This window comes from Lissotriton helveticus, chromosome 10 (genome assembly GCF_964261635.1).
Source record: "Lissotriton helveticus chromosome 10, aLisHel1.1, whole genome shotgun sequence".
Lineage (NCBI taxonomy): Eukaryota > Metazoa > Chordata > Amphibia > Caudata > Salamandridae > Lissotriton > Lissotriton helveticus.
Genome location: NC_136071.1, coordinates 200,515,493 through 200,542,016, shown reverse-complemented (window position 1 = coordinate 200,542,016; position 26,524 = coordinate 200,515,493). Strand labels below are relative to the sequence as shown.

General features: G+C 42.9%; 1 protein-coding gene across 3 annotated transcripts in view; it reads right to left on the bottom strand.

The window, feature by feature from the left end:
- The window catches only part of LOC144786143 (transmembrane protein 180-like), a 165,685-nt gene that overhangs the window by 119,043 nt on the left and 20,118 nt on the right, over positions 1 to 26,524 (bottom strand). For all 3 annotated transcript variants that reach the window (XM_078665128.1, XM_078665127.1, XM_078665126.1), the window contains exons 2-3: positions 888 to 1,019; positions 542 to 716 (exon numbers count right to left, since the gene is read on the bottom strand). In XM_078665128.1, the coding sequence (XP_078521254.1) occupies positions 542 to 691 (150 nt within the window). In that variant the 5' untranslated portion in view covers positions 692 to 716; positions 888 to 1,019. The remainder of the gene's footprint in view (positions 1 to 541; positions 717 to 887; positions 1,020 to 26,524) is intronic.

The window sequence follows — 26,524 nt, the reverse complement described above, 5'->3', positions numbered from 1 at the left end:
GTGGTTTTCTTCAGATGATGGGACATGTGTATGAAACATAAACATAATTATGATAGCTCACTACTTAATATTGTTATTGCAGCTCACTATATAGGTCCTGATTACAAGTTGGCCGGAGGAGTAGGTGCTATTTTTTTTTATACTGAGCAAATCTGATGCCTCGAGATTCAAAATTTAGCTGGAACAATAAATAGCAGCTTTGGGGAAATATCAAGCGGGTTTTGGAGTGTACTGCATAAAAATCCACCGGCTAGGGCAACTACCATCCTGTTTTCCTCTGTTAAATTCCGTCCGGTTTGACCAGATGAAACTGAATTAAGGCTGAGGAATTGAATGCACCTGGTAATTGCCGGGTGTGGTACATACATCCCAACTGGAATTTCTGACCTCTGCACAACAGGTGTTTGCGCATGGGTCGGAAAGCACCAATTAATGTGGAATCAAGGCCTTAGATTGTACTTCGAATGTCATTAGGGTCCTGTAAGAGAGCCCTATTCCTGGATCAGTGGCATATTCTATGAAGAATTTAGTTAACACTCACCTGGGCTTGATGAAATGATCCTTCAGAAATCTTGTACTGATTTAAAAATAGCTTCACATAATAAAAATTGAAGACACTGTTCATCATTCCAGCGCCTAAGGTTGTCATGGAATAGGCCAGGGCATTATGATGGATTCCAAACGTCTTCATTTTTCAAAGGTTGGTTCTGTTCCTCCTAGTTTATAAAGAAGAAGGAAGTAAACTGAGTGCTTCTCATATGTGAATATTAATAGATGAAGAGAATACTGTGGTTGACAAATGAAAGAGATGCAGCTAATATCGGATACTACAAGTCACTGCTGAGTGGCAACCAGGCTCAGAACTACTTGCTTATTTACAAACTGACCTGTGAGATTGGAGAAATGGGACTAGTCAGAGAGAGTTATTTGTCAGAGAGAGTCATTTGTCAGAGAGAGTCATTTGTCAACGCAGCTGGCTTTACAAAGGTCTTGACAATTTGAAGGCTGGTCAAGTTTAGCTGAAACACATAAACCAAATGGAGAATTTAAAACAAATATAACAATAGTATTTATTCAGAAAACAGAATCCACAATGCCCTCTCATCAGGACACTTGAGCACGAAGGTAGGTCATGCGTGTCATTGCTTATGCATGTGTTATCAATTTCAGGTTTACTGTTGATGGCAAAGCTATTCAACGTCAAAATACATAAATAACATTAAATAAAACATCTCATTAAGCAACATACATAAAACCCGACACGTAAGTAAGAATATTACAACAGACAAAAGACAGACCAGGTAATGTCTTTATATGTAACTCATTTTCATGTTCGTAGGCGGCTTGGTTATATCGAATGATTTTTTTTTAACAGAATTTTATTAATTTTGATATCAACATCACAGTAAAGTTTCATCTTTTGGGTCGCAGCAGTCATTACTAGTTAGCTCATGTAGTTTTCATTTCCATTACATGAAAGTGGCCTGCTGCCATAGTTTCAGGAGTTGTGGCTGTAAGTTTAACTCCCACCCCACCCCCGCGAGTCAAAGTTGTACTAATGTATGTGTGGTTCACAAGAGTAGTATATAAATCAGCTAGGCTAGGTGTGCTTAAGGGGCAGCTGAGCAGTAAGGTATTGCCATAGCCCACTGACCCCGATTGTGGAGGGGGTGCGTGGGTGTCTACACAAATGTGAGTACTTTTCATATAGATGGAATGAATTCTGGGTCCTCAGGCGGAGGCTCCCTCTGGGGTCTCAGAAACAGGGTGTTTTACTTTGTGTAATGGGGCTTCCCAGGATCAAGCCATCTCTGTGCTTCTCAGTCCCCTATTAGCTTCTCTTAAGAGTATCTAAATTTACCTCAGGAACCTCAGCGGCATGTGCAAGATGTGGTTTGATGGCAGCCTCAGATATCCATATGTTTTTTGAGTGTCCCCGTATAACACCTTATTGGGAGGCCATAGGTAAGACTCTCACGGCATCATTAGGTACCCCAATTAGTATAGATTTACCATTAGCGATCTTTGGAGTTCTGAGGACAACTAAAAACATAGCTAGAAACCTGGTCTTCTACACGATCCTTTTAGCAAGAAGAGAGATCTGCAGGAGATGGAAGGATTCCATCCCCCCTTCCCACGGGGACTGGCTGACATCAACGCTACAGACTGCACGCATAGATCTAGCCAGATCAGGAAACCAATGCAAAAGGACCTTTTGGCATTCGATTGTATGGTCTCAATAAAGACCCAGGGTTTTTTTTTTTGTTTTTTTTTCCCCCGGGTCCAATGATTATACTACTATGGTGCCAACTCAATCGTATCCGGTCATATCCCGGCCATGGCCCAGCAGTAGGCCTCCCCACTGGTAGCCTAAAAGAATTTCAAGCTGAGACAGTTGCGGGATCTGTGGCTCTCCTCTCGAATGAAATGATTCCTTCCAGTTACTATACTGTGTAAACTTGTCTGATGCTTATTCTAAATGGCTTTCAAAAACCATGGTGGATATGAGGACTAAAAAAAAAAAAAAAAAAAAAAAAGGAGTATCCGTCCCTCACATTCTGCCCATTGGTTATATCGATTGATAAGGAATGCATGAACTTTTTCGGAATTTTGTACATAATGATTGTTTGCTGTATATGCAATTGCCTGTATATACATGTTCATCTCCAGAGCTCTTGTAATATTTTCACAACAAATTAAGAGTGAAAGAATTACAGACACATACATATATTTAGTTGGCAACATTAATAAATCATGTTGTCAATGAGATGTAACGGAGTCACATTTCCACTGTGAATTAATGCCTCTATTGTGACAAATTTCCATTGGTTTACAATTCATCCCTACCATTGACCTCATTTACGTTTGTTCCTGTCAGACCAGCCCGTCAGGCACTGCTGGCTGACATATAGGCCAGATCGACGCTGCCTGGTGCTAAACCTCGTTAATAGACATGTCTTGGAAGTTGGCGGTGGCACCACAGACTCTCTATCTGGACAAAAGAATTGTTAAAAAAGGCTGAGGCGGAGAAGCCAGTCCTATCCACACACCTTACACAGACAAAACAAGACCTACTGCCTTGGATGAGCTGCTTTTTGCATCGGAAGTACCCAGCTTCAGAATAGGACATCCAAATAATCAAAATAAGTAACCATCTGCAAATACTCATTACAATGCTTAGCCTCATAGAGACATGGTAGTTAGGGCGTACAATTAATATCTTGGTGTCCTCACTCCTGGTGCCTTTCCGTCTGTAGAGTACTTCAATGCAAAGCTCCAGAAGAGTTTTGCTGTAGGTCTCTGGACTATATGTATTACTTAGCATACTTGGTCTCCAGACCGTCGGCTTCCAGACCATCAGGATTCTTGGCACTTGGGGCTCAATAAGTAGATCTAGATCCACAGGAGGAATATCACCAGCCTTGGGACTAGCCAGGAAGCTGGCTTGCCTTGCTCTGCTCAGCTTGTTCTATTTAGAAAACATTAGCACAAGGAAAATGTTTGCTCCTTTACTTCATTCGGGCAGATCTTGCCCTTCCAAAACTCCTATAAGGTTCAGTAGGCCCTACTGGTGGGATGTTAAAGCCACCAAGGCTCCAGTTTAATCATTTCTTTAATGTGGCACACTTGAACTTTTACTAGAGTAACTCAGCCAAACTTTGAGAGATTTAGTTTCAGGTCTATAATGGCACATTCCTAGCTGCCTTATAGGAGGCACCGTCCTTAACTTCCTGTCAGGGGCTATTACAGCCCTCTAGTTCCCTCCCCTGCTACTTCTAAGCAAAGTCCATCTGGTGTGAGAAGCGCGAAAGTAAGCATTCATCATACTGTTTGATTATCGTACCACCTCCTAGATTAAATATAACTTAAGGGATCCTCAGTTTGACGTCTCAGTCACTAAAGAACAAGTTACTTACCTTCGGTAACGCTTTTTCTGGTAGATACAATATCTGCCTGTGGATTCCTCACCTTGTGAATATCCCCTTGCGTCAGCAACATTCGGAAATTCTTTTCGTAGCCTCGCGCCGACGTGGACTTGGACGTCATAGAGACACAGCATCGCACGCGACTCCGCTGACGTCACCGACACCTATAATAGGCCCACGCCGGCGTGATGACATCAGTTCCGCCCTTTTTTCCGTGCCATCGAGGCACACGGACGGACCAATGACAGTAGAAATGTACACAGTATACACAGTACACAATAGTCAAGGTAAAACACACAGTGTAAAGCAAATGCAGGAAAGCAATTGAAACATTACCTTGACAACAAAATAAATAAATATTACATTACAGTAACTCTGGTATAGAAGAGTGGACAACGGGGAGGCGGGTGGGTCAGTGAGGAATCCTCTGGCAGATATTGTATCTACCAGAAAAAGCGTTACCGAAGGTAAGTAACTTGTTCTTCTGATAGATACATCTGCCGTGTGGATTCCTCACCTTGTGAATAGAGTCCCACAGCAGTCCCCACTCCCGGAGGAGGGTGCCCACTCTTCTAAACCAGGAAATCCTGGAGGACAGAACGCGCGAAGTGGCCGTCCCTCCTCACCTCGGAATCCAAGCAGTAATGCTTCGCGAAAGTGTGGAGGGAAGACCAAGTCGCGGCTCTGCAAATATCCTCTACAGGAACACTTCTGGCCAATGCCGAGGTTGAAGACTTAGCTCTTGTAGAATGAGCCCTTATACCCTCTGGTGGTTCCTTATCGGCCAAAGAGTAGCAGATCTTTATACACAATACGATCCATCTTGACAAGGTTCTCTTGTGGACAGCTCTTCCTCTCTTGCAGCCAGCAAACCCAACGAAGAGCTGATCATCCAAACGACAGTCTTTAGTTCTGTCCAAGTAAAAAGACACCGCCCTCTTAGGGTCCAGACGGTGTAACCTCTCCTCTTCCTTGGAAGGGTGTTGGGGAGGATAAAAAGTAGGGAGGGTAATGGATTGACCAAGGTGGAAAGGAGTAACCACCTTAGGAAGAAAAGCAGCCCTGGTCCTAAGAACCATTCGATCAACATGAATGGTCAAGAAAGGGGGCTTGGAACTAAGAGCCTGAAGCTCACTTACCCTCCTTGCAGAGGTTATTGCAACGAGGAAGACTGTCTTAAGAGTCAAAAGCCTCAAAGGACATTTGTGAAGAGGCTCAAAGTGAGCACCCATCAGAAAGGTCAAGACAAGATTTAAGTCCCACTGAGGCACAATAAAAGGAGTAGGAGGGAACTTATTTGTGAGGCCCTTCAAAAACCTTAAAACTACAGGAGACTTGAAAAGAGAAGGTTGGTCAGGCAAACAGAGAAATGCCGACAACGCAGAAAGATAACCCTTAACTGTGGCAACAGCAAGCCCTTGCTGCGCCAGAGAAAGGGCAAACTGGAGAACATCAGACAAATGGGCACTCAAAGGGTCAATAGTATTCCCTCCACACCAAGTGACAAATTTCGACCATCTATAAGAATAGATGGACTTAGTGGAGTCACGCCTGGCCGACAAGATGACATCCACCACATCAGGCGCGAGAGAAAAGGAATTCAGGTTGCCCCGTTCAATCTCCAGGCATGAAGGTGCAATGTCTGGAGGTGGGGGTGTAGAACCTGCCCCTCCATCTGAGAGAGGAGGTCTGCCCTGAGAGGGAGACGGAGCGGCGGGTGAGAGGAGAGGTGGAGAAGATCTGTATACCACACCCTTCTTGGCCAGTTTGAGGCGACCAATATGACTTGGGCTTGGTCTTGGCGAATCTTCCTCAGAACCCGAGGAATCAAAGGTATGGGAGGAAACACGTAAAGGAGTTGATTTCCCCAACTCAACTGAAACGCGTCCCCCAAGGCTCCTTGCATCGGATACTGGAGACTGCAGAAAGACAGGCAGTGAGCATTCTCGCGAGTGGCGAACAGGTCCACCCGAGGAGTCCCCCACATCTGAAAGATGTCGTGAACAACCTCCGGGTGAAGCCTCCACTCGTGGTCGGCAGAGAACTGCCGACTGAGACTGTCTGCACGAACGTTCAGAACCCCGGCCAGATGATTTGCAATCAGACAAATCTGATGGTCCTGAACCCAGGACCAGAGACGCAGAGCTTCTCTGCAGAGACACTGCGACCCCACTCCTCCCTGTTTGTTGATGTACCACATCGCGGTCGTGTTGTCCGTCAGGACCTGGACCGACTGACCGCGAAGGGAAGAGAGGAAGGCCTTGAGCGCCAAACGAATCGCCCTCAATTCTAGAAGGTTGATGTGAAGCAACCTTTCCTCTGGAGACCAAAGACCCTTGACCTCCAGATCCCCCAGATGAGCACCCCACCCTAGAGTGGACGCATCCGTTATCACTGTGGCCACCGATGGAGGTAGTTGGAAAGGCTTCCCTTGAGACAGATTGCCTTCCACGCCCCACCAAGATAGATCCGCCGCAGCTTCTCTGGAGATCCTCACCGACTCCCTGAGATCTCCGTTGTGCTGATACCACTGCCTGCGGAGGCACCACTGGAGTGCCCTCATGTGCCAGCGTGCATGGTTGACCAACAGAATGCATGAAGCCATCAGACCAAGCAGGCGAAGGACCTTCAGGACTGGAACGACCGCTCCATTGCAAAATAAAGGAATCATTTCCTGTATGTCGCGAATCCTTTGAGGGAGTGGGAATGCACGACATACAGTTGTGTCCAGTACAGCACCTATGAACAGGTTGCGCTGGGAGGGCACCAGGTGAGACTTGGGTACATTTATCGAAAAACCCAACCTGTACAACAACTGGGTTGTCTCTCGCAGATGATGGAGCACTCTCTCTGACGACTCTGCTTTGATCAGCCAGTTGTCTAAATAAGGGAATACTGGAATCCCTGATCTTCTGAGATGCGCCGCCACCACTGCCATCACCTTGGTGAAGACTCGAGGCGCAGTAGTAAGTCCAAACAGAAGGACCGCAAACTGATAGTGCTGCGATCCCACCGTAAAACGGAGATACTTCCTGTGCGACTTCAGGATTGGGATGTGAAAGTACGCATCCTGCAAGTCGAGTGACACCATCCAGTCTTCTTCTAGCAGCGCTTGAAGAACCTGAGCAAGGGTGAGCATCTTGAATTTCTCCTGTTTCAGAAAGAGATTCAAGATCCTGAGATCCAGGATTGGACGAAGTCTGCCATCCTTCTTGGAAATCAGGAAATACCTGGAGTAGCATCCCTGACCCCTTTCCTGCTCTGGGACCACCTCTATCGCACCCTTTATTAACAGAGTCTGCACTTCCTCCTGTAGAAGCAACAGGTGTTCCTCGGTGCAAAAACCTTGGCAAGGCGGGTAATTGGGAGGGAATTCCCGAAAGGGAAGGGCAAACCCATTTTCTACAAGATTGAGAACCCAAAGATCTGATGTAACCGATTCCCAATCCTGTAGAAAATGGGTAAGCCGACCCCCCACCGGACCCACATGATCCTGAATGGCGGATCTAGGACTGCTTTTCTGGGGCAGGAGGGTTGGAGGAAGTGGAGGAGGAAGAGGCTTGACGCCCACGAGGACGTGCTCTCTGCTTTCCCCTGTAAGATCTGTACATGGAATTTTGCTGCTGCTGCTGTTGTTGCTGCTGCTGCTGACCTTGTCGGTAATTCCGAAAGGAAGAGCGATCAAAACCCCTGAATCTCTTGTTGGTCGAAGAGCCCCTTATCTGAAGACCTAAAGGCTTAGCAGTTGCCCTACTGTCCTTAAATCTCTCAAGGGCTGCATCAGCCTTCTTCCCAAAGAGGCCAGACCCATCAAAGGGAAGATCCAATAAAGTTGCCTGAACATCCGCCGAAAAGTCCGAGGATTTTAACCAAGCAGACCTTCTAGTAGCGACAGCAGTGCCCATGATGCGCGCCACAGAGTCCGCAGTGTCCAGACCACTTTGTATAACTTGGCAAGCTGCTGCCTGTGCGTCTGAGATCACCTCCTCAAAGTCCTTCCTGTTGGCATCAGGAACCTTAGGAGTAAGAACACGCAAAGAATCCATAAGGGCATGCACATATCTCCCCATCAGACAAGTGGCATTTGTTGACTTTAATGCCATACTTGCAGAGGAGAAGGTCTTTTTAGCAACCTGATCTTGTTTCTTTGCCTCCTTTTCACATGGAATCTGGGGAAAGGCACTTACATTCTTCTTAGAACATGCAGCTTGAATGACCAGGCTCTCCGGCGAAGGATGAGAGGTAAAAAAAGCAGGGTCCTCAGGAGCAACCCTGTACCTCCTGGCCACACTCTTAGAAACCGCAGGAGCTGACAATGGTTTCTTCCATACCTCCAAAATGGGCTCTGTCAAGGCATCATTAAATGGAAGTAAAGGTTCCACTACTGAATTTGGAGAATGTAAGACCTCAGTTAGAATATTGGACTTAAATTCCACAGTCGGCAAAGTTAATTGAAGGAGATCAGAAGCCTTCCTCAAAACTAAATGATAAGGTTGAACATCCTTAGAAGGCGTACCAGAGCCTGAGGGCAACTCCCACTCTGGAGAGAAATCCAGGCTTCCTGTGTCAGCCAACTCCTCAAAACAATCCTCATCCAATTCACCTTCCTCCATATCAGAATGTGAATCCAAGTACCTTCGTTCCTCCAAAAGGCGTTGAGCCTCCCTCCTGGATCTCTCCTTCACACGTTTTGCAACCGGATCCACCATCGGCTCCGACGGATTCGGGATCGACGTCGGTATTGAACCCGATGGTTCAGTGGGATGTACCCGAGGATGACTTGGAGCGGGGGACGTCGGAATCGGAATCGATGGTCTCGGCGGAGCCGGAAACTGCCAAGGCGGCGCCGGAGCCGGCATATAAGGCATAAACGGAGCCGGAGGATAGGAGTGAGGAACTCCTAAATTGAAAGCCAGAGGACCCATGGGACCCGAAGGTGCACCAGAGGGGTACCATGCCCTTGAGAAGACGCCATACATAGCGTTCAGAAACGCCGATGGGTCCTGGCCTGGTGTTGGAAAGGGCGGCTGAAAACCTTCAGGCTGATCTTGAGGAGTGTTCGGATTCGGCTCTTCGACAGGCGCGGAATCCACATCCTCCTGAACCTCTTCCTCTTCTCGGGCCGGGGACGGCGCCGGAGACGGATTCTGAGCCGGAGTCGGAGACTGCACCCGCGACTCCGAAGGTGAGGCCTCACCTTCAGGTTCAGAGATATCAAGAGTAACCACCTTAGAATGTACCTTCTTCGGTGATCTCGACCTCGACCCTGACTCCTTACCGGAACGACGTCGGGACTGTCTCCTCTTCCTACGCTTCTTCTTCGATTTCGGAGCATGATCTGAAATCGACCTCGAGGATGATCCTTCACGAGATCCAGACCTCGACTTCGTCCTCGACCTTCGAGAACGAGATCTCGACGATTTCTCTTTCCCAGCTTTCAGTCTTGCCACCAGGCGTTTTGCTTCTCTCTCCCTCAGGGCCTTCGGGTTCATCTTCCGACATGAAGAACAACCATCTACATCATGGTCAGAACTCAAACACCAGATGCAGTCATTGTGCGGGTCGGTAATAGACATCATTTTACCACACTCCCTGCAGGGTTTGAAGCCGGTCTTCTTCGAAGACATCGTCAAAGAAACTGGATACAGAGAAGTAGACAAAGGCAACAAAGTACCAGTTGGCTACTGAGATTCCCGATAACCGTTAGCGTCGACGACGCGGAAAAAAGGGAACTGATGTCATCACGCCGGCGTGGGCCTATTATAGGCGTCGGTGACGTCAGCGGAGTCGCGTGCGATGCCGTGTCTCTATGACGTCCAAGTCCACGTCAGCGCGAGGCTACGAAAAGAATTTCCGAATGTTGCTGACGCAAGGGGATATTCACAAGGTGAGGAATCCACACGGCAGATGTATCTATCAGAAATCCCAGGCATTGTAATCAATATGTAGACGTGCAGGTTCAGATCTACATTAAACTAGCATTTTTTGTAGCATCATTTAGAAACAAATTTTTATCAGACTAAATTTAAATTCATGAGTTTCATATACAATAACATTTTACCTTCAAATCTGATTTTGAATGTGTAGGACACTATATGTTTATCAAATTCTAAGGTTATCAGACACACTTCGATGTAGGAAGCTGGATGACCAAGTGATGCTGTGGCTCAAAATAATGACAGAAAAAGCACATGGAGAAAAATGAACAGTTCTCTTCTAGTCTTTTCTAAAATCAACAAAATGCACGAGGAACACCTATGTGTTTTAAATAAAACATGACCATCATGTAAAAAAGTCTGCCCCTTTTAACTTTTACCTTTGTGATTTGTTCTAGTTCCTTCACCCTTTCTTCCGTCTATCCTTTCATCTATTCACCCCTTCACTTTTCCATCCACACATTTAACCATACTTTCTTACATTCATTCATCTTTTCACCCTTTCATAAATCCAGCCACTCATCCTTCCACTCATCCATCTTTTCTGTAACTTTTATCTATTCTTCCATCCTTTCACCTATTCTTTGTTTCACCCTTCCTTATATCTTCTCATGGTATCTTTCACCTTTTATTCTTCCATCTATTCGCCTTTTTCGTCCTCCCAATCCTTCTTTTAACTTTTTCTACACATCTATTTTTCTCTCTCATCAGTACTCTTTTAGGTACTGCTACGGCCAATTTTAAGTGTATTGGAGATCTCATGTTACGAACACTTTAAAAATGTACATGTAAGAAGTAATACAGAGAGAATGGGGCTTACAACAGCCATTGCCTTTAATGTGCTTTTCATGGTTTGCCATTACTTGAATGGGCTCTCCAATAAGGCCATGGCATTTCAGGTACTGTTACATTGAACCATTTGTGTCCTCATTAGAGATGGTGCTCAAATAGTCCTTTTGTTGGCCCATAGAAGCAACATGATGTGTAGGTATGGTTTTTTGTTTAGTAAGCAAATCCTGCCTTTATGGTTGACGTGGAATATTCGTTAATAAGCCTTGCAAGTTCATTTTTTTTATTATGCGGTCTTGATAACATGTTATTGTTAGAAATGGGATTTCTGGTTGGCTAGGGCATGCGCCTAAGCCAGGCAGAAACCGCCACTCTAGTCAGGGCAAGGGAAGTACACGCTGAAGATAACCCCTTCTCACCCCCGTGGTAGCTTGGTACGAGCAGTCAGGCTTATCCCAGAGGCAATATGTAAAGTTTTCGCGCAACACACTCCCACAGCAACACCATACTAGGCACACCACAAAAGTAACTTACCACAAGGTTATATAAAAATAGCCTTTGTATTATGCATAAAACACATTAGTACGCAATCACATATATACACCTGGCACTAGGTATGACTGAACAGGGGATTATATACATTACAGGGCCAATCGGGCCACTATCATATCACAACTCACAGGTAGTGAAAACAAAACAACCAGTACCTTCTGGCTATAGGGCATTTAGTCAACCACATTAGGCATTAGCATCAGCATGTCACCATACCCCCATTCAGAGGGCACACATTACCACAATAGCATAAAATATTGTGCATACATATCAAGGCATGTCCGACAGTCCACTTCTGCAGCTATTCGCCATCTCCATTGGTTAAGGGTTGAAAGCAGGATCAAATTTAAAGCTCTTTGTATAGCCTATAAGGCCATTCACCGGATTGGACCGAAGTTTTTAAAAGAAGCTTTCCAGATGTACATTCCCAAAAAGAATCTAAGATCAGCGGCCAGCCATCTTTTGACTGTCCCCCGGACAAGAACGGCTACTTGGGGTGACAGACGATTTTTGGTAACAGTTCCCGTGCTTTGGAATTCTCTTCCTTTGCACATTAAAATTGCTCCCACCCTTATTAATTTCCGCAAATCACTGAAGACTTGGCTTTTCAATCAATGAGAACGTGCTTTGACTAGTGTTGTAATCCTGAGTATTTGCTGCGCCTAGACACCTCAGGGTATTAGTTGCGCACTAAAAGTCTCATAAATAAATAAATGACCTAGGGTAGCATTTTATGCAAACATCATAATTCCCTACGGCCCACCTTAGGCCTGAACGTCACTGTACCCTAGACAACAATATCTCCGAGAGCCTATTGTTATACCTCCTTACAGTAAAGATGATCAGTAACTACTGGTAAGATCACTTGCCGGCATAACGCATTGTGCCTGCACATAATCAGTAGTGCACCACTATAAGAATTTGCACTAGTATACACCTTAAAGAAATCACTATCACTGTGATCATCTCTGTGCTAAGCACATTACAGTCCTTCTCCGGTGATAGGTAATACCACTAATCAACAATCAAATGTGCAACCGCCCCCAGTGTTGCGGCGTCGCTACCGAGAACAAGACAGAGGGGCTCAGTCAGGGGGAGCAATTCATGCCCCCGTAACTCCTCTACTATCAGTCAGTCAGTCAAAAATACTTTATTCGGTTCATATCAAAAACCATAAAAGTATGCTACATAATTCATCAGAGTCAAGACATTAAATTTAAGAAAAAATACGAGACATTGATTTACAATCCATTCACAACGATTTCATATATGTATAAAAAAACATGCATTATAACTATTGATAAAAAGAGTAAAACCAGCACAAAGGACAATTTAAAAAGAAATGAAGCGCTTAGTCCTAGGTCCTAAGTATACCACTATGTACAATGCGACCAGTTAATTTTCCTCCTCAATCTCAGTGCTATTGTCAAAAAATTTGCAATGTTAAAAATCTCCCATGTACTTGACAACAGCTGTAAATATAAAAGGGCAGGTTTAACTTGTCTAAAGCCCTTATCTTTAATGAGGGGAAAAATTAACTTTTTACGGATAGGGCATAAATGCTTACAAAAAAAGATAAAGTGCATAGTGTCTTTGATAGAGAATCCGTCACAAGAACAAATCTCCAATTCCGACTCCTTAGTCCAACCTGGACGTTCTGTGAGGAGAAGGTGGAATTTGTTCAATCTAAACTTGGTCAATAAAAATCGATGATTCATATTGTTGACGATTCTCAAATAAGGTTCTATACCTCTGGTGGTTATTAACAATTGATGAGCCCTTACAGTTGGTTTACATCCTCTACTATCAAAACAATGTCCCCCAAAAGCTCTATAACGAGGACGTGGCCCACTGAAGTGGTTCCACTATTTGTCCGTGCCCTCCGTAGGCCCAAACTCACCAGGGCCTCTCTTCCAGCCAACTCACCACGGGACGGCCCTCAACACATGGTGCACTCCGGTCATCCGGTGCTCGTTGCCTTCCTGCCACCAAGGGGGTGAGCAGGGGTTATCTTCAGCGTGTAACTCCCTTACCCTGACTAGAGTGGTGGTTTCTTCCTGGCTTAGGAGCATACCCTAGCCAACCAGAAATCCCATTTCTAACAGTTATTGACTTACAGTGATTTTGAGTTCACAAAGAAAAAACATGCACCCACATGAGCTCTTTTACAGCAGTACCGAAAATACTGGCCTGTTCTTAAAATTGTCTTCTAAGCAATATTTGTCTAGCTACCTCATTTAAGTTCACCACTTACAATGACTCCTATTTCTAATACTCCTCTTTAAGGGTACATCTTAACTCTGTCAATGGAATTTGTTAAACAAAGGGATCCTACTCCTAGCTTCCACATTGTTGCCATCCAAGAAGTTGCCTACTATATTATTGCCTTTCATGTATTTATTTTACAGACATGACTATATCTTAATTACTGGACTATGGTGTTCTGCTTAGCAAGCACATCTTGTCTTTACGGCAAACTAAGGCTATTCACTAATCACACTTGCAAGTTCATTTGTTTTACTTTGCTGTCTTGATAATATGTTATTGGATCTACAGCTTTTTTGTTCATAACGTAAAGACATGCACTCACATAAGCTTTCTTACAGCTGCAACCATTGTCAAAAGTATCTACTAAGCAATATTTTGCAAGTTATTCCTTTTAGGTTCACCACTTATAATGCAAACGATATCTTTGGACTCCTTTTTAGAAAACTCCTCTTTAAGGGTGCAGCTTAACTCTGCTAATGGAATCGGTTCAACAAAGGAACCCTACACCCAGCTTCAATATTGATGTAGCTGAATAAGCTACGTCTTTGTAGTATTGTCTTCCTGAAAGCAAGCAACACACAAGGTCGTCTAACAATTACCAAACACTTCCTGTAACAGAAAGCCAGAGCTATTAGTCGTGCCATTGTCTGTTTAGCAAAATCAAGATCATGTATCTTTGCTAAAGCTAGTCGTTCTTAATAGGTCTGGGCGAAATTTTAATTACGCCGGAGTAATTTCAGTAATTGTGCGTTACTCTTGTGACTGAAAATTACACGATTATGCATGCTTGCATAATTCCGAGTAATCTGGGGCAAACATGCTTACTAATAAGAGCACAGGAACAGAACGCAAGCAGCTGCTGCTGTTCATGTTCTATTGCATTTAGTGCTGTTTTCTTAGCTCAGATGCACCCTGTGGTACATTTTGGACACGATCGTGCATTTTTTGCTTAGAAAATATCGCTAAATGCTGGGTTGTGCTCCTGTATTTCTGCATAATCTTGCGTTATTTTACTATCATTTTTGTGAGTTACACCCATCCTTAACTGTTCTTCATGCTTTCTTTCTCCATGTGTCCCTTCTGTATTTCCCCTCTAATTTCAGGGTCTTTTTTTCGGTTTCCTTTACCATGTTTGTCAGCCCACGGCTTGCACCCCTCGGTCTTGGCATTCTCCAAAGGTGTTTTCTATGAGCATTTTGTCCGCAGAACCGCATGCAGAAGAGGTCTAAAGACAACTAATTAACTATTTTTTATTTCAAAGAAATTTTATTGAGATTTTTGTATAATCCAAACATAAGAAAATACAAAAAAGTATAATTTGCACGAGCAACATAGGAGAACATGAGTGCGAAAGAAAATCGATAAGGTAGGATTGTGAGGAATCAAAAACATTGTAAGTAGCAAAGCGATGTCATTATACAGAATTAAGGCACTGCCAGTGAGATATACATTCAATATAGATATTTCAACCATGAAATCACTAAATATTTCAATGGGAAAATATTTGAAGATAATGGCTTATTTTTGGGGGGCGTATGTCAGCTCTTTGAGGATTCGCAAGAGAAATGATGGGTATGTGTGCACTTTGTGGAAAATACAGCAAAGGGCCACATTACGGATATTTGACGGACAAGCGGAGGCAGAGATAGGGTGAAAATGGGAGTGGGGTCTTATTGAGGTTTACTATTGGCGAAATAGGAGTCGAGAATTCCCCACAAACATCAAGATCTATGTTGTGGTGTCCATGGGGTAAATTGCAGTGCAATGTTGTCCACACCGCTCACATGCAGTCGAGCTCAACCATAACTTGAAGGAAGTGGGAGCAGTGTTTGTCCAATTGGTAAGACTGGACCTGAAGGCAGCCGTTAGTAGAAGATCTCGTAGTAAGGCATCATTGGGGGAGCTCAGTTGAGGATCTAAAAATCCCACAATGATGGAATAAAACTTGTGTTTAATCCCACGTCGTGAGAAATTTAAATATTCTGTCCCAAAATGCAGAAGCAGCACTGCAATGTAAGATCAGGTGAGGGAAGTCATCCTTTTCTTTATTACAGTTCAAGCAAATAGAGTCGTCTTTTAGGCGAGAGGGGGGTCCAAAAATTGTATGTAGGAGCCAAAATGTGGTCTGGGAGAGAGCTTGTATTATTTTGTGGGAAAGGACCGATTTCCATATCTATCTCCAGTACTCTTGTGATATGAATTTATGTTCGTCCCATTTGTTCAGTGTGGCTAGGGTTAGTCATGTGGAGAGCGGTTGTAAGAGTTTGGAGTATCTTGAGACCTGGTGTTCAGATCTGTTGGCCACGCTGATCACCCTAGGTAGGGAGGGGTCTTGGAAAGACAGTTTGGCTTTAGATATGCAGGCTTGAAGTTTAAGGAAATCTGAGAAATACAAATTTTCAAAATTGTATTGGTTTTGAAGATCTTTGAAAGTACGTGGGCAATTTTTGGGGCCTAATTGCATCCAAAAATGGATGCCTTTGGAGGACCAAGATTTCCAATGTAATGGGACACCAATCTTAAATATTGTGTTATTCCAAAGAGACATCAGGTTAGAGGACTTTACTGGGGACTAGAGGCGAATACCTAGTTTTAGTAGGCTCAGTTTAGTGTTTTGAAATATTTGTTTGGTTGGTAAGGATAGTTTAATTTTGGTGGATAAAAAAGCATGATGGGGTGAGACTCTTCCAAGATTTTTGTCTTTTACTAGTAGCCAGGCGAGGGTGTAATCAACATGCAAAAAGAACAGTTGATGGACAGAATGCAGAACAATGTCATACATTCACCCCAGTACAGAGATCTGGGCCTAAATCCAACGTTTGTTTTCTCACCATGCCATTCCAGTTGGAACCCAGCCATATGCAAATCAGTCTTGACCCTGTGCCTCATGGGAACAGTCCAGCCAAAACTGCCAAGCCAGGTCCTCCTTGGGCTGGAAACAAGCATCCTAGGACCGGTTTCGGGCTTCCAGCCATCAGCCAGGATAGCTAGACTCCAGTGGCATGGAGAGTACGGGATCCACGTCTAGGCATACCCGCCCCACTCGGGGTGAAAAATGCAAAAAGAACAGTTGATAGACAGATTGCAGAACAATGTCATACATTCACCCCAGTACAAAGATCTGGGCCTAAATCCATAGTTTATTTGCTCATCATTCCATTCCAGTTGGAACCCAGCCATATGCAAATCATTCTCGACTCTGTGCCTCATGGGGACAGTCCAGCTGAACCGGTAGGTCGAGTAACTTGAATAATCTAATCAACCTAACTGCAATGTACTTCACCCGCAAACTGGTCTCAAATTGTGCGATCTTTGGTAAATATGTTATTTTACAGATCCCCTTTTCTTCATTCTCGCATATGAGTGGACCTTCAAATATGTGAGTTCAGCATTTTTGCTGTTCAATACAAAACTCTTTTGTTTGATTAAATAGACTAAACGTTTGCTCAATGTGTAATAAGAATCTAGCCCACTTACAGGGTACACATAATCACTGACTTAGCGCTCAGTTGACTAATAACATTGCCATCAGGGTAGGGTTAGAGGAGTGTTTCTCAGTTAATGTTTAAACACTCACTTTTAATAAATATATTACTAAAGTAGGATGTGATAGTGCACTATCATTTACAGACCGTACTTTTCCAAGAAATAGCCAAAAACCTTCCCACTATCTTGCAGCTTCACCGATACAAGTATGTAGTGCATTAACAACAATCTGAAAATTGGGTTTCAGAAAACAGATCTATCATTTTTACATCACCAAGTAAAGTGTTCCGACTTGCTTTTCATCCAATTAAAATAATTTTTCTCATCACACAAAAGTGCAAAAATTGGCCTACACAACTACTGAAATATATTTTGAAATGTTTGTAAAGTTGACTTATTAGCTATTTAAATGTGTGTTAGGATAAACCCAATACCCTACAGCTTTTCATTTCACACTTCATACTGAGGGTCAGACAGTTCACTTTACAAAGTCCTGGAACTCTGCAGTCAGAGAAGGAAAGGTAATGTAAACTGACTTCTGACCTCTGACTCTTAACACAGAGCGAATGTGACAATATAATAACAAGATTCAAAGACATATTTTTTACTCCTTCACTTTCTGACTGGACAGAACACCCGTTCTTTGCCAACTGGTCAGAACGGGTGAATAGGTCCTAAATGTAGCTCGACCTGATAAAATCTGACTAGCCACAGCTGGAGGGCGAGTAGCTTTTTTTTAGGCCTGGATCAAGTAGTAAAGAGAACAACATGGGCCTTGCTTTGCCCACGATCACATCATTTGAAACCAGTTTATGGGTCAAGAGCATTACAAATAGTTCAAGTAGATTATTTAAGTCACTAGACCTGCACATCTAGTAACATTTTTATGATTTTTCGAGGCCTGAGAAAAAGGCATGTTCAGACAACAAGCTCTCAACAAGTTATGGTTGAGCATTTCGCTTGTGATACTAAAAGTAATTAAATTATCATAATAGGAGTATGCCTGATCAAGCTACAGCATGCCTGTTATTTATAAAATGCAAATGTAAAGAAGTAACAAAAAAGTGTTCTTGTGGATAATGTTGAAAGGGACAACCATCTGCCTAGAAACTAAACTCACTAGCAGTGACTAAGGATTTTGTGTGGAAATATTCGACCATGATTTATTTTCCTGGCACAATTATTAATTTACCACATAATCCACTTTCTGCTGCATAATTTCATATTCCAATAAAAGTGTGTTTTATCCGGTCACCATTTACCTTTCTACTGTACTTTGGCACTAAAGAAGTACCTTCGTGACATAACTGGTATAACTATAATGGTCATAAAAAGGTTTTGATTTGCCTCGGTTCACAGTGGTCTGGCGGGTACATGGAATGCAAGGGAGTGGTTCAGATATGCTGGTCCTGCGTTGTGGAGAGCTTTGTAGGCATGTGTGAGGAGCTTGAAGGGGATTCTCTTGTTTATTGAGAGCCAGTTGAGCAGTCAGAGGTGTTGTTTTGTGGCTAGGGCAGGGGATGTCGAGGACCAGTCTGGCAGTAGATTTTTGACGTTCTGTAGTTTCCGGAGCTGTTTCTGGGTGATGCTGGCATCAAGTGCATTGGCGTAGTCATGTCTGCTGGTGAGGAGTGTGTGAGTGACCGTCTGTCTGGATTCTGTGGGGGTTCGCAAAATAAAAGGGGTTCCATTTTAAAAGAAACGTGTATGTTTTTGTTCATATATATGTTTTATAAAGACTGTTTTAATCTGGAAGGTAGAGAGGACAGTACTACTGAAAGAGTTTTTTACTGCAATTAAATAGTGAATAATATTTTGAATAGTTTGACCCACTTATGTTGAATATATATAATTTTCTTTGTAAAGAAACGTCTTTATTTTATAAAGCACTGAGATAATTTTCCATAAATATATATGCATGTTGACAGTGCCACATTACCTAGACCTTATTTTCACATAATGTGCTGCATAATTACCTTTCAATCACATAATATGCAATATAATTTAATGTCCAACGAAGAGTGGAACTTGGTGTTCCTCTTTTTTTCCGTCGCTCTGTTATGCCTGCTTTAAAGCAGAAGTGAAGTTTGTCCTTTAAATGGTTTTCATTTTGAAGGGGTTTTCATTTTGAAGGGGCTGTCATTTCCAGACTGTGAGCTGGAGCTGGAAAGGAGCATGGCAGTAAATTTCATGGTAGACATGCTGCTGCTGATATACTTGAGTTGAATATGTTCCCTGCGAGATGTGGAGGAAATGCATGAGTGCAGTTACCATACATGTGTTTGAGAACATGTATATAGTGCACAATGTCAGTCTTCTAGAGAAGAATCTTTTTTTGTTTGTGAGATGGTGGATTACAAAAGGAATATGACACATCTATGGCCATAAGAAAAAATGGGATGTTTGTTTCTTCTGTTTCCCGTGACAAAACTAGCTTGAGGATGTAATTTATTTAGCTTGATTGCATTTTAGATATACTTCATGGAGAGTGGTAATATGTGGTTCTGATTTTATTTCCTTAATTGCAAAACAGTGTTGGAGCGGTTAGGATTCGGTTTTCTTCTGGACTGTCCCTGAGCTAGAGGACAGTTCTGTGAGCTAGCGGACAGTTCTGTGCAGATAAACGACTGCTGTAACATGAAGTGGATTGAGGGAGTTTTGTATACAAATGCAGGTGCATGGTTCTCTGAATGATTCATAGGAGGCCCTGTTGGTATGGAATGAGCGAGTGTACCCTGTCACAAAATGTAGTAGAAGGACCCCAGTTTTGGTATTGCAAAGGTGGGGCAGAGGAGGACCCACCCTTAAACAAAAGACAAAAGTGTTGTACACATGTGTCGGATGATGCAGAAATTGAGAAAAAGTAGTAACGCTTTTGCGTGCAGAAGCCTGGGAAGTACCCGTGGTGTGAGAAATTGAGGAAGGGTAGTACCCTGTTGCGTGAGGAAGCATGGGGGAGTACAGTGGTGTACGAAATTAGGGAAGTGTAGTAGCCTGTAGCATTAGGTTGCATGTGCAAGTACCCTATGGTGCACAAAAGTATGGGGGAGAAGAGTACCCTGTCATAAAAGGAAATGTGGAGAAGTTTAGTACCCCTTGTGTTGTGGCAAGAAGCCAAAAGTTCTGCTGGAATGTGCTCTGCAACTGGTTGTCACGTCAATTTTCAAAAGGTGTGTAGTACTGGAGGCAGAGTACATCAGTGTGAGTAATAATGTGTTGTTGCCTTTTTATTGTGTTTTTATTTCACCCTCATGTGGTTTGGGAGCACTTGTCATTTTGGGAAATGGGAGGATTTGACAAGTGTGTGATACTGGATACAGAGTACATTGGTGATTATCTTGTTGTTGCTTCTCTTTGCGTATCATGCGTATAGTTGGGAGCACCTGACTTGGTTTCAGGAATAAAGCTGTAGGATGAGAGTTCTTCCTTACCTTGGCATCTTAGGACGTTGGTCTTCTATATACATGTGCAGTGGTGTTTGAAGCAGATTGCTGGATGCACAGTTTTTTTTTTTATTGAGTCAATTTTCAGTGTATGGGTATTGGGCGCTGTCATCATTGTGTATTGGAAACGTGCTGTCTGATGTTTGTGCAGCTTCCACCGGACATGGTGTTGGGTGCAGATTTAGGTTGTTTCTTCCATGTGGCATGTAGTTGTGCTGGTTTGTCCAGCTAGTGTGACAGTGATGGGCATGGGGGAGTGCCCGTTTGTGTATGTTTGTGAGAGAGTGTGATGGATTGTGATTGTACTTGGTTTTCCTATGGAAGATGGAGATGATGTGAGAGTTTGCCTTGTGGTTTCTGCATGTTTGTTGCATTCATTTGACTTTTGACCGGTGTGTAAGCAAAGAGGATGTTGTAGTGAAGTGCTTGTCTGCTTTGTCCTGTGTGTAAGGACTGAAGGTAATAAAGTGAACGGATGTGTCTGTGAATGCCTGGGCAGCGTTGGTATGTTGTAGAATGTTGAGGGTGGATGCTGTGAAAATGTGATGATCGTGAAATGTGAGTGTCTGTGTACTGTATGAAGTGGGGTAATTAATAACAGTTGGAGGAAGAATGAAGCCTTAGCATGACCTACCTGCTGTGATTGATACCAAAGGGCCTGACATGGAATAAAGAGCTTAAATCATGACGGAAAAAGAACTCTGATGTTGAGCAAGGGATCAACATTGTTGAAGATCTTTCATCCAAGACAGAGAAATAATTCAAAACGTCCCAATCATCTATGAAAACCCTTCGCAAAGAGGTGTTGGACATAGAAGGCAGAAACCACAGAGGAAATGTGTGTATCTTTTGCATCCCGGAAGGAACAGAAGACTCTCCAGACTCATGCATCACCTTCTTGGAAAATTGGCTACCATAAGCCGCCGGCATATCCTTTGCCAAAGATTTTGAACGTCTGCAAATCTCTCTGCTTCCAACACACTGAGATGATCCTCAGATATATAAAAAACAGGTGTGAAAGACAGATCAGTGACTTATCTGTAGGCGGGCAGGGAATCTGGAATAAGTGGAGCAGAACAATCAAACACAAGTATGAGTCGCATATAGGACGGTTCAGAGAAATATATAAAACTCCAAATAAATAAATTAATTAATTAGTGTTTTCTTTTGTTAGAGTTGGAAAATTGGGCGTCCATTTCATGGTCTTGCTCGTCTATGACGGTTGTAAGGTCTTTAGCATCGAGGAAAATATGATGTTTGCCATCCACAAGAAATCTGAATCTTGCTGGACTGGCAAATGAGTATTGTACATTCAGGTTTTTCGGGGCCGAAGAGCTAAGAATCCTTTCCTAGTGTCAACTGTTGATATTAGGTAATCCTACAAAATATATATTGTAAGGCCATTCCACAGGATATGATTAAGCATATATTTGAGGATCAGCTCAGTGTGTTTGAAGCAGATAGGTTTGCAAACAATCAGCCTTGTTGTCGATTTATTCACAGGCTTGAACAAGGAATGGAATGCACAAGTTCAAAGTCTTTGGCAAAGGATATGCCAGTGGGTTATGGTAGCCTTTTTTTTAAAGAAGGTGATGCATGAGCCTGGAGAGTCTTCTGATCCCTCCGGGATGCAAAATATACACAAATTTCCTGAATGGTTTCTGCCTTCTAAGTCCAATACTTCTTTGCAAAGCGTTTTCATAGTGGATTGGAGCTTTTTAAATTATTTCGCTGTCTTGGATGAAAGATCTACCACAATGCTGATCCTTTGATCAGCATCAGGGTTCTTTTTCTGTGATAATGTAAGCTCTTTATTCCAGGTTAGGCCCTTAGGTTTCAATCACAGCAGGTAGGTCCTGCTAAGGCTTCATTCTCCCTCCAACTGTAATTAATTACCCCACTTCAAATAGTACACAGACACTCACATTTCACGATCATCAAATTTTCACAGCATCCACCCTCAACATTCTACGGCATGCCAACTCTGCCCAGGCATACACAGACACATCATGTCTCTTTATTATCTTCAATCCTTACACACAGGACAAAGCAGACATGCAGCTTCACTACATCATCCTCTTTGCTTACACACTAGTTTAAAAGTCCAACGAATGCAACAAACACGCAGAAACCACAAGACAAACTCTCACATCATCTCCATCTTCCACAGGCAAACCAAGGACATTACAATCCATCACACTCTCTCACAAACATACACAAAAGTGTACTCCACCATGTCCAACACATTCACACTAGCTGGCCAAACCAACACAACCACATGCCACATGCCACATTGAAGATAACCCCTAAATCTGCACCCAGCACCATGTCCGGTAGAAGCTGCACAAACATCAGACAGCACGTCTCCAATACACAATGATGACAGCCCCTAGTACCCATAGACTGAAAAGTATTGAGTCAATAAAAATAAAACTGTGGTCTCCAGCAATCTGCTCCAAATACCACTTCACATGGGTATAACAGACCATCGTCATAAGATGCCAAGGTAAGGAAGTGCTCACATCCTACAGCTGTATTCCTGAAACCAAGTCAGATACTCACAACTATACGCAACAATGAGGATACGCAAAGAGAAGCAACAACAAGACAATCATCAATGTATTCTGTATCCAGTACCACACACTTGTCAAATCTTCCAATTTGTACAAAATGACAAGTGCTCCCAAACCACATGCAAGTGAAACAAAAACACAATAAAAAGGCAACATCACATTATATCTCACACTGATGTACTCCACCTCAAGTACTACACACCTGTTAAAACTGACATGACACTGCGGTCACAGAGCTCACTCCAGAGGTACTTATGGCTTCTTGACACGACACAAGGGCTACTACACTTCTCCACATTTCCTCTTAAGACAGGGTACTGCTCTGCTCTACTTTTGTGCACCATAGGGTACTTTCACATGTAACCTAATGCGACAAGCTACTACACTTCCCTAATTTCGTACACCACTGTACTCCCCGAGGCTTCCTTGCGCAACAGGACACTACCCTTCCTCAATTTCTCACACCACAGGTACTTCCCAGGCTTCCGCACGCAAAAGGTTACTACTTTTTCTCAATTTCTGCATCATGCGACACATTTCTCTGGGGTACTTGTACTACATTTTGTGACAGGGTACACTCGCTCATTCCATACCAAGAGGGCCTCCTATGAATCATACAGAGAACCACGCACCTGCATTTGTATACAAAACTCCCTCAATCCACTTCGTGTTACAGCAGTCGTTTATCTGCACAGAACTGTCCTCTAGCTCAGGGACAGTCCAGAACAAAACAGACTCCTAACCCCTCCATCACAGTTTTGCAATTAAGGAAATAAAATCATAAGCACCATATCACCACTCTCCACATTTTTTCTTATGGTCCATAGATGTATCATATTCCTTTTGTAATCCACCATCACACAAAAAAGATTCTTCTCTAGAAAACTGACTTTGTGCACTATATACATGTTTTCAAACACATGTACGGTAAATGCACTCATGCATTTCCTCCGCATCTCGCAGAGAACATATTCAACTCGAGCATATCAGCAGTAGCATGTCTACCATAAAGTTTACCACCATGCGCCTTGCCAACACTAGCTCACCATATGGAAATGACAGCCCCTTCAAAACGAAAAACAATTTAAAGGACAAACATCACTTCTGCTTTAAAGCAGTCATAACAGAGCCACAGAAAAAAAGAGGAACCCCAAGTTCCATTCATCGTTGTACAATGAATGAATGATGCACCGGGAAAAAGCTAATTATATTAAATTATATTGCGTAGCATGTGCCTGAAAGGTAATTATGCAGCAAATTCTGTGAAAATAAGGTCTACTTAACGTGGCACTGTTAACATGCATATATATTTATGGAAAATGATCTCACTGCTTTATGAAATTAAGACTTTTTTTACAAAGAAGATAATATATACTGAACATACAGGAGTCAAACTATTCAAAATATCATTCACTATTTAATTGAAGTTAACAAAATGCTTTCAGTGGTACTGTCTTCTCTACCTTCCAGATTAAAACAGTCTTTTTAAAACATATATATGAACACAAACATACACGTTTCTTTTAAAATAGGACCCCTTTTATTCTGCGAACCCCCACGGAATACAGAAAGAAAGTCGCTCACGCACTCATGACCAGCAGACTTGACTACGGCAATGTATTCTACGCCACCATCACTCAGAAATCGCTCCAGAAACTACAGAACGTCCAATACACTGCAGCCAGAATGGTCCTAAACATCCCCTGCCGCAGCCACATAACACCTCTGACTACTCCACTGGCTCCCAATCAACAAGATAATCACCTTCAAGCTCCTCACACATGCCTACAAAGCTCTCCATGACGCAGAACCAGCATATCTGAACCACCGCCTTGCATTCCATGTACCCCCCAGACAACTTCGCTTCGCCCATCTTGCCATGGCCTCCATTCCACGGATCCACAAGACGAGAACCAGAAGAAGATCCTTCTCCTACATTGCTGCCAAGACCTGGAACACCCTGCCCCTCCACCTCATGCAATGCCCATTGATGACCCACTTCAGGATGGACCTCAAGACCGGACTCTTCGATTGAACCTCCACGCCTAGATGGGTCAGTATCGCCCCCATCCCCTCCTCAAACGCCTTAGGACCCTCACCGGTGAGTAGCCACATTTATTCTGTAGTCTCAAGGTAATGAAATCACTTCTATCCAACAAGAAATAATCCACGAAACAACCTATTACATTACATATTTATTATGTTGTTGTCTCATTGTGAGGCACTTTTAAAGTTTCAGGACACTGGTTCTTCCAAAATGTTTCATACTTGTGTTTGAGGATTACACCCTTGAAGTAACTATTACTTTGAAAACGCCTCCCCTCACAATCCCCTTTCACCACATACAAAGTATATGAAGGATAGGGTGTGATATAAACAGCAGTTTAAGCTAATGTTTCATACTCAGTATTCATCATGAGGAGGTTGCCAACTATGATAAGGCCAGCTTAAGCCACATTTCTCTTTCAGAACCGTTTTAAAACTCTTGGAATAATTGGCTGCATACAGGGCGCACTTTTCATTGATGAAACTAACCCATAATTCACACAAATCAGTCAATTTTCAAGTGAAAGGCTCAGTGTTTTAAAGCTGAAGTGCTTGTTTAGGGGTAGAGTTACTTTTAGTATCTCCAACTTGCCACTGTTAAATTTGACCTAATATTTCAAATTGTGTATCTATTTCCTGTAAGAGAAGGGACAGAAACTCTTTAGAATTGGACCGAGCAAGAAAAAAACATCCCTAAAGTGAATTACAGTATAGTCTCCCTTGGTGTAGGTACTCCCTTTGATATCTTCCTTGTGTCTAATTACTTGAGCAAGGCGAGAGTGCTAGCACGAACAGGAGAGGAGAGGATTTGGTTTCACTTTCAACGATAGTGATTCAAAATTGAACCCATCAACACTCACTCATATTCTAGGGCTGTCATACTGTGCTTCTACTGCTCTGAAGAAGTTGGAACCAAAGCTGTATCTTTGTAAGAACTCTGCTAACAGAGCTCACTAGGCCCGGTCATATTCTTTTTTCTGCATCTAGAAACTAGAATCGAGGCAGCTCTTGACCATTAATTAATATCAATTAGGTAAAAAACTCCCAAACACTGCCACCCTCTGTCTTCCCATTACAAATCCTGACTGGTCCAGATGTGTAAACTTAAGAAGATGTTGCTTGATGTATGGGGTCACAATTTTAGACTAAAGTTTTGCATTAATATTTCAACACATCTATTGTTGTATATCCCATACGTAGAGATAGGTTCTTAGACTCCAAAAGAGTGTGTTGCCCTTCCCTTCAACATGCAAAAATTGAATAACTCACAATGAAAGTTTATAAAGACTAGAAGAGTAGGCATTGGGTCAGCAGCTTTATTACACTTCAGTCCTTTCATTGCTCCTCTAAAGATTCTCCCTACCCAAACCAGACAACTTGGGCAATGCAATGTTTTTAGGTAAGATCCATCATCACCCAGAGGCACACCACCTTCCATGAGTAGTGTTTATATTAACATCTCTGGAATGCCTTGTTTTGTCATTCTCTTTGAACCTATGTTCACC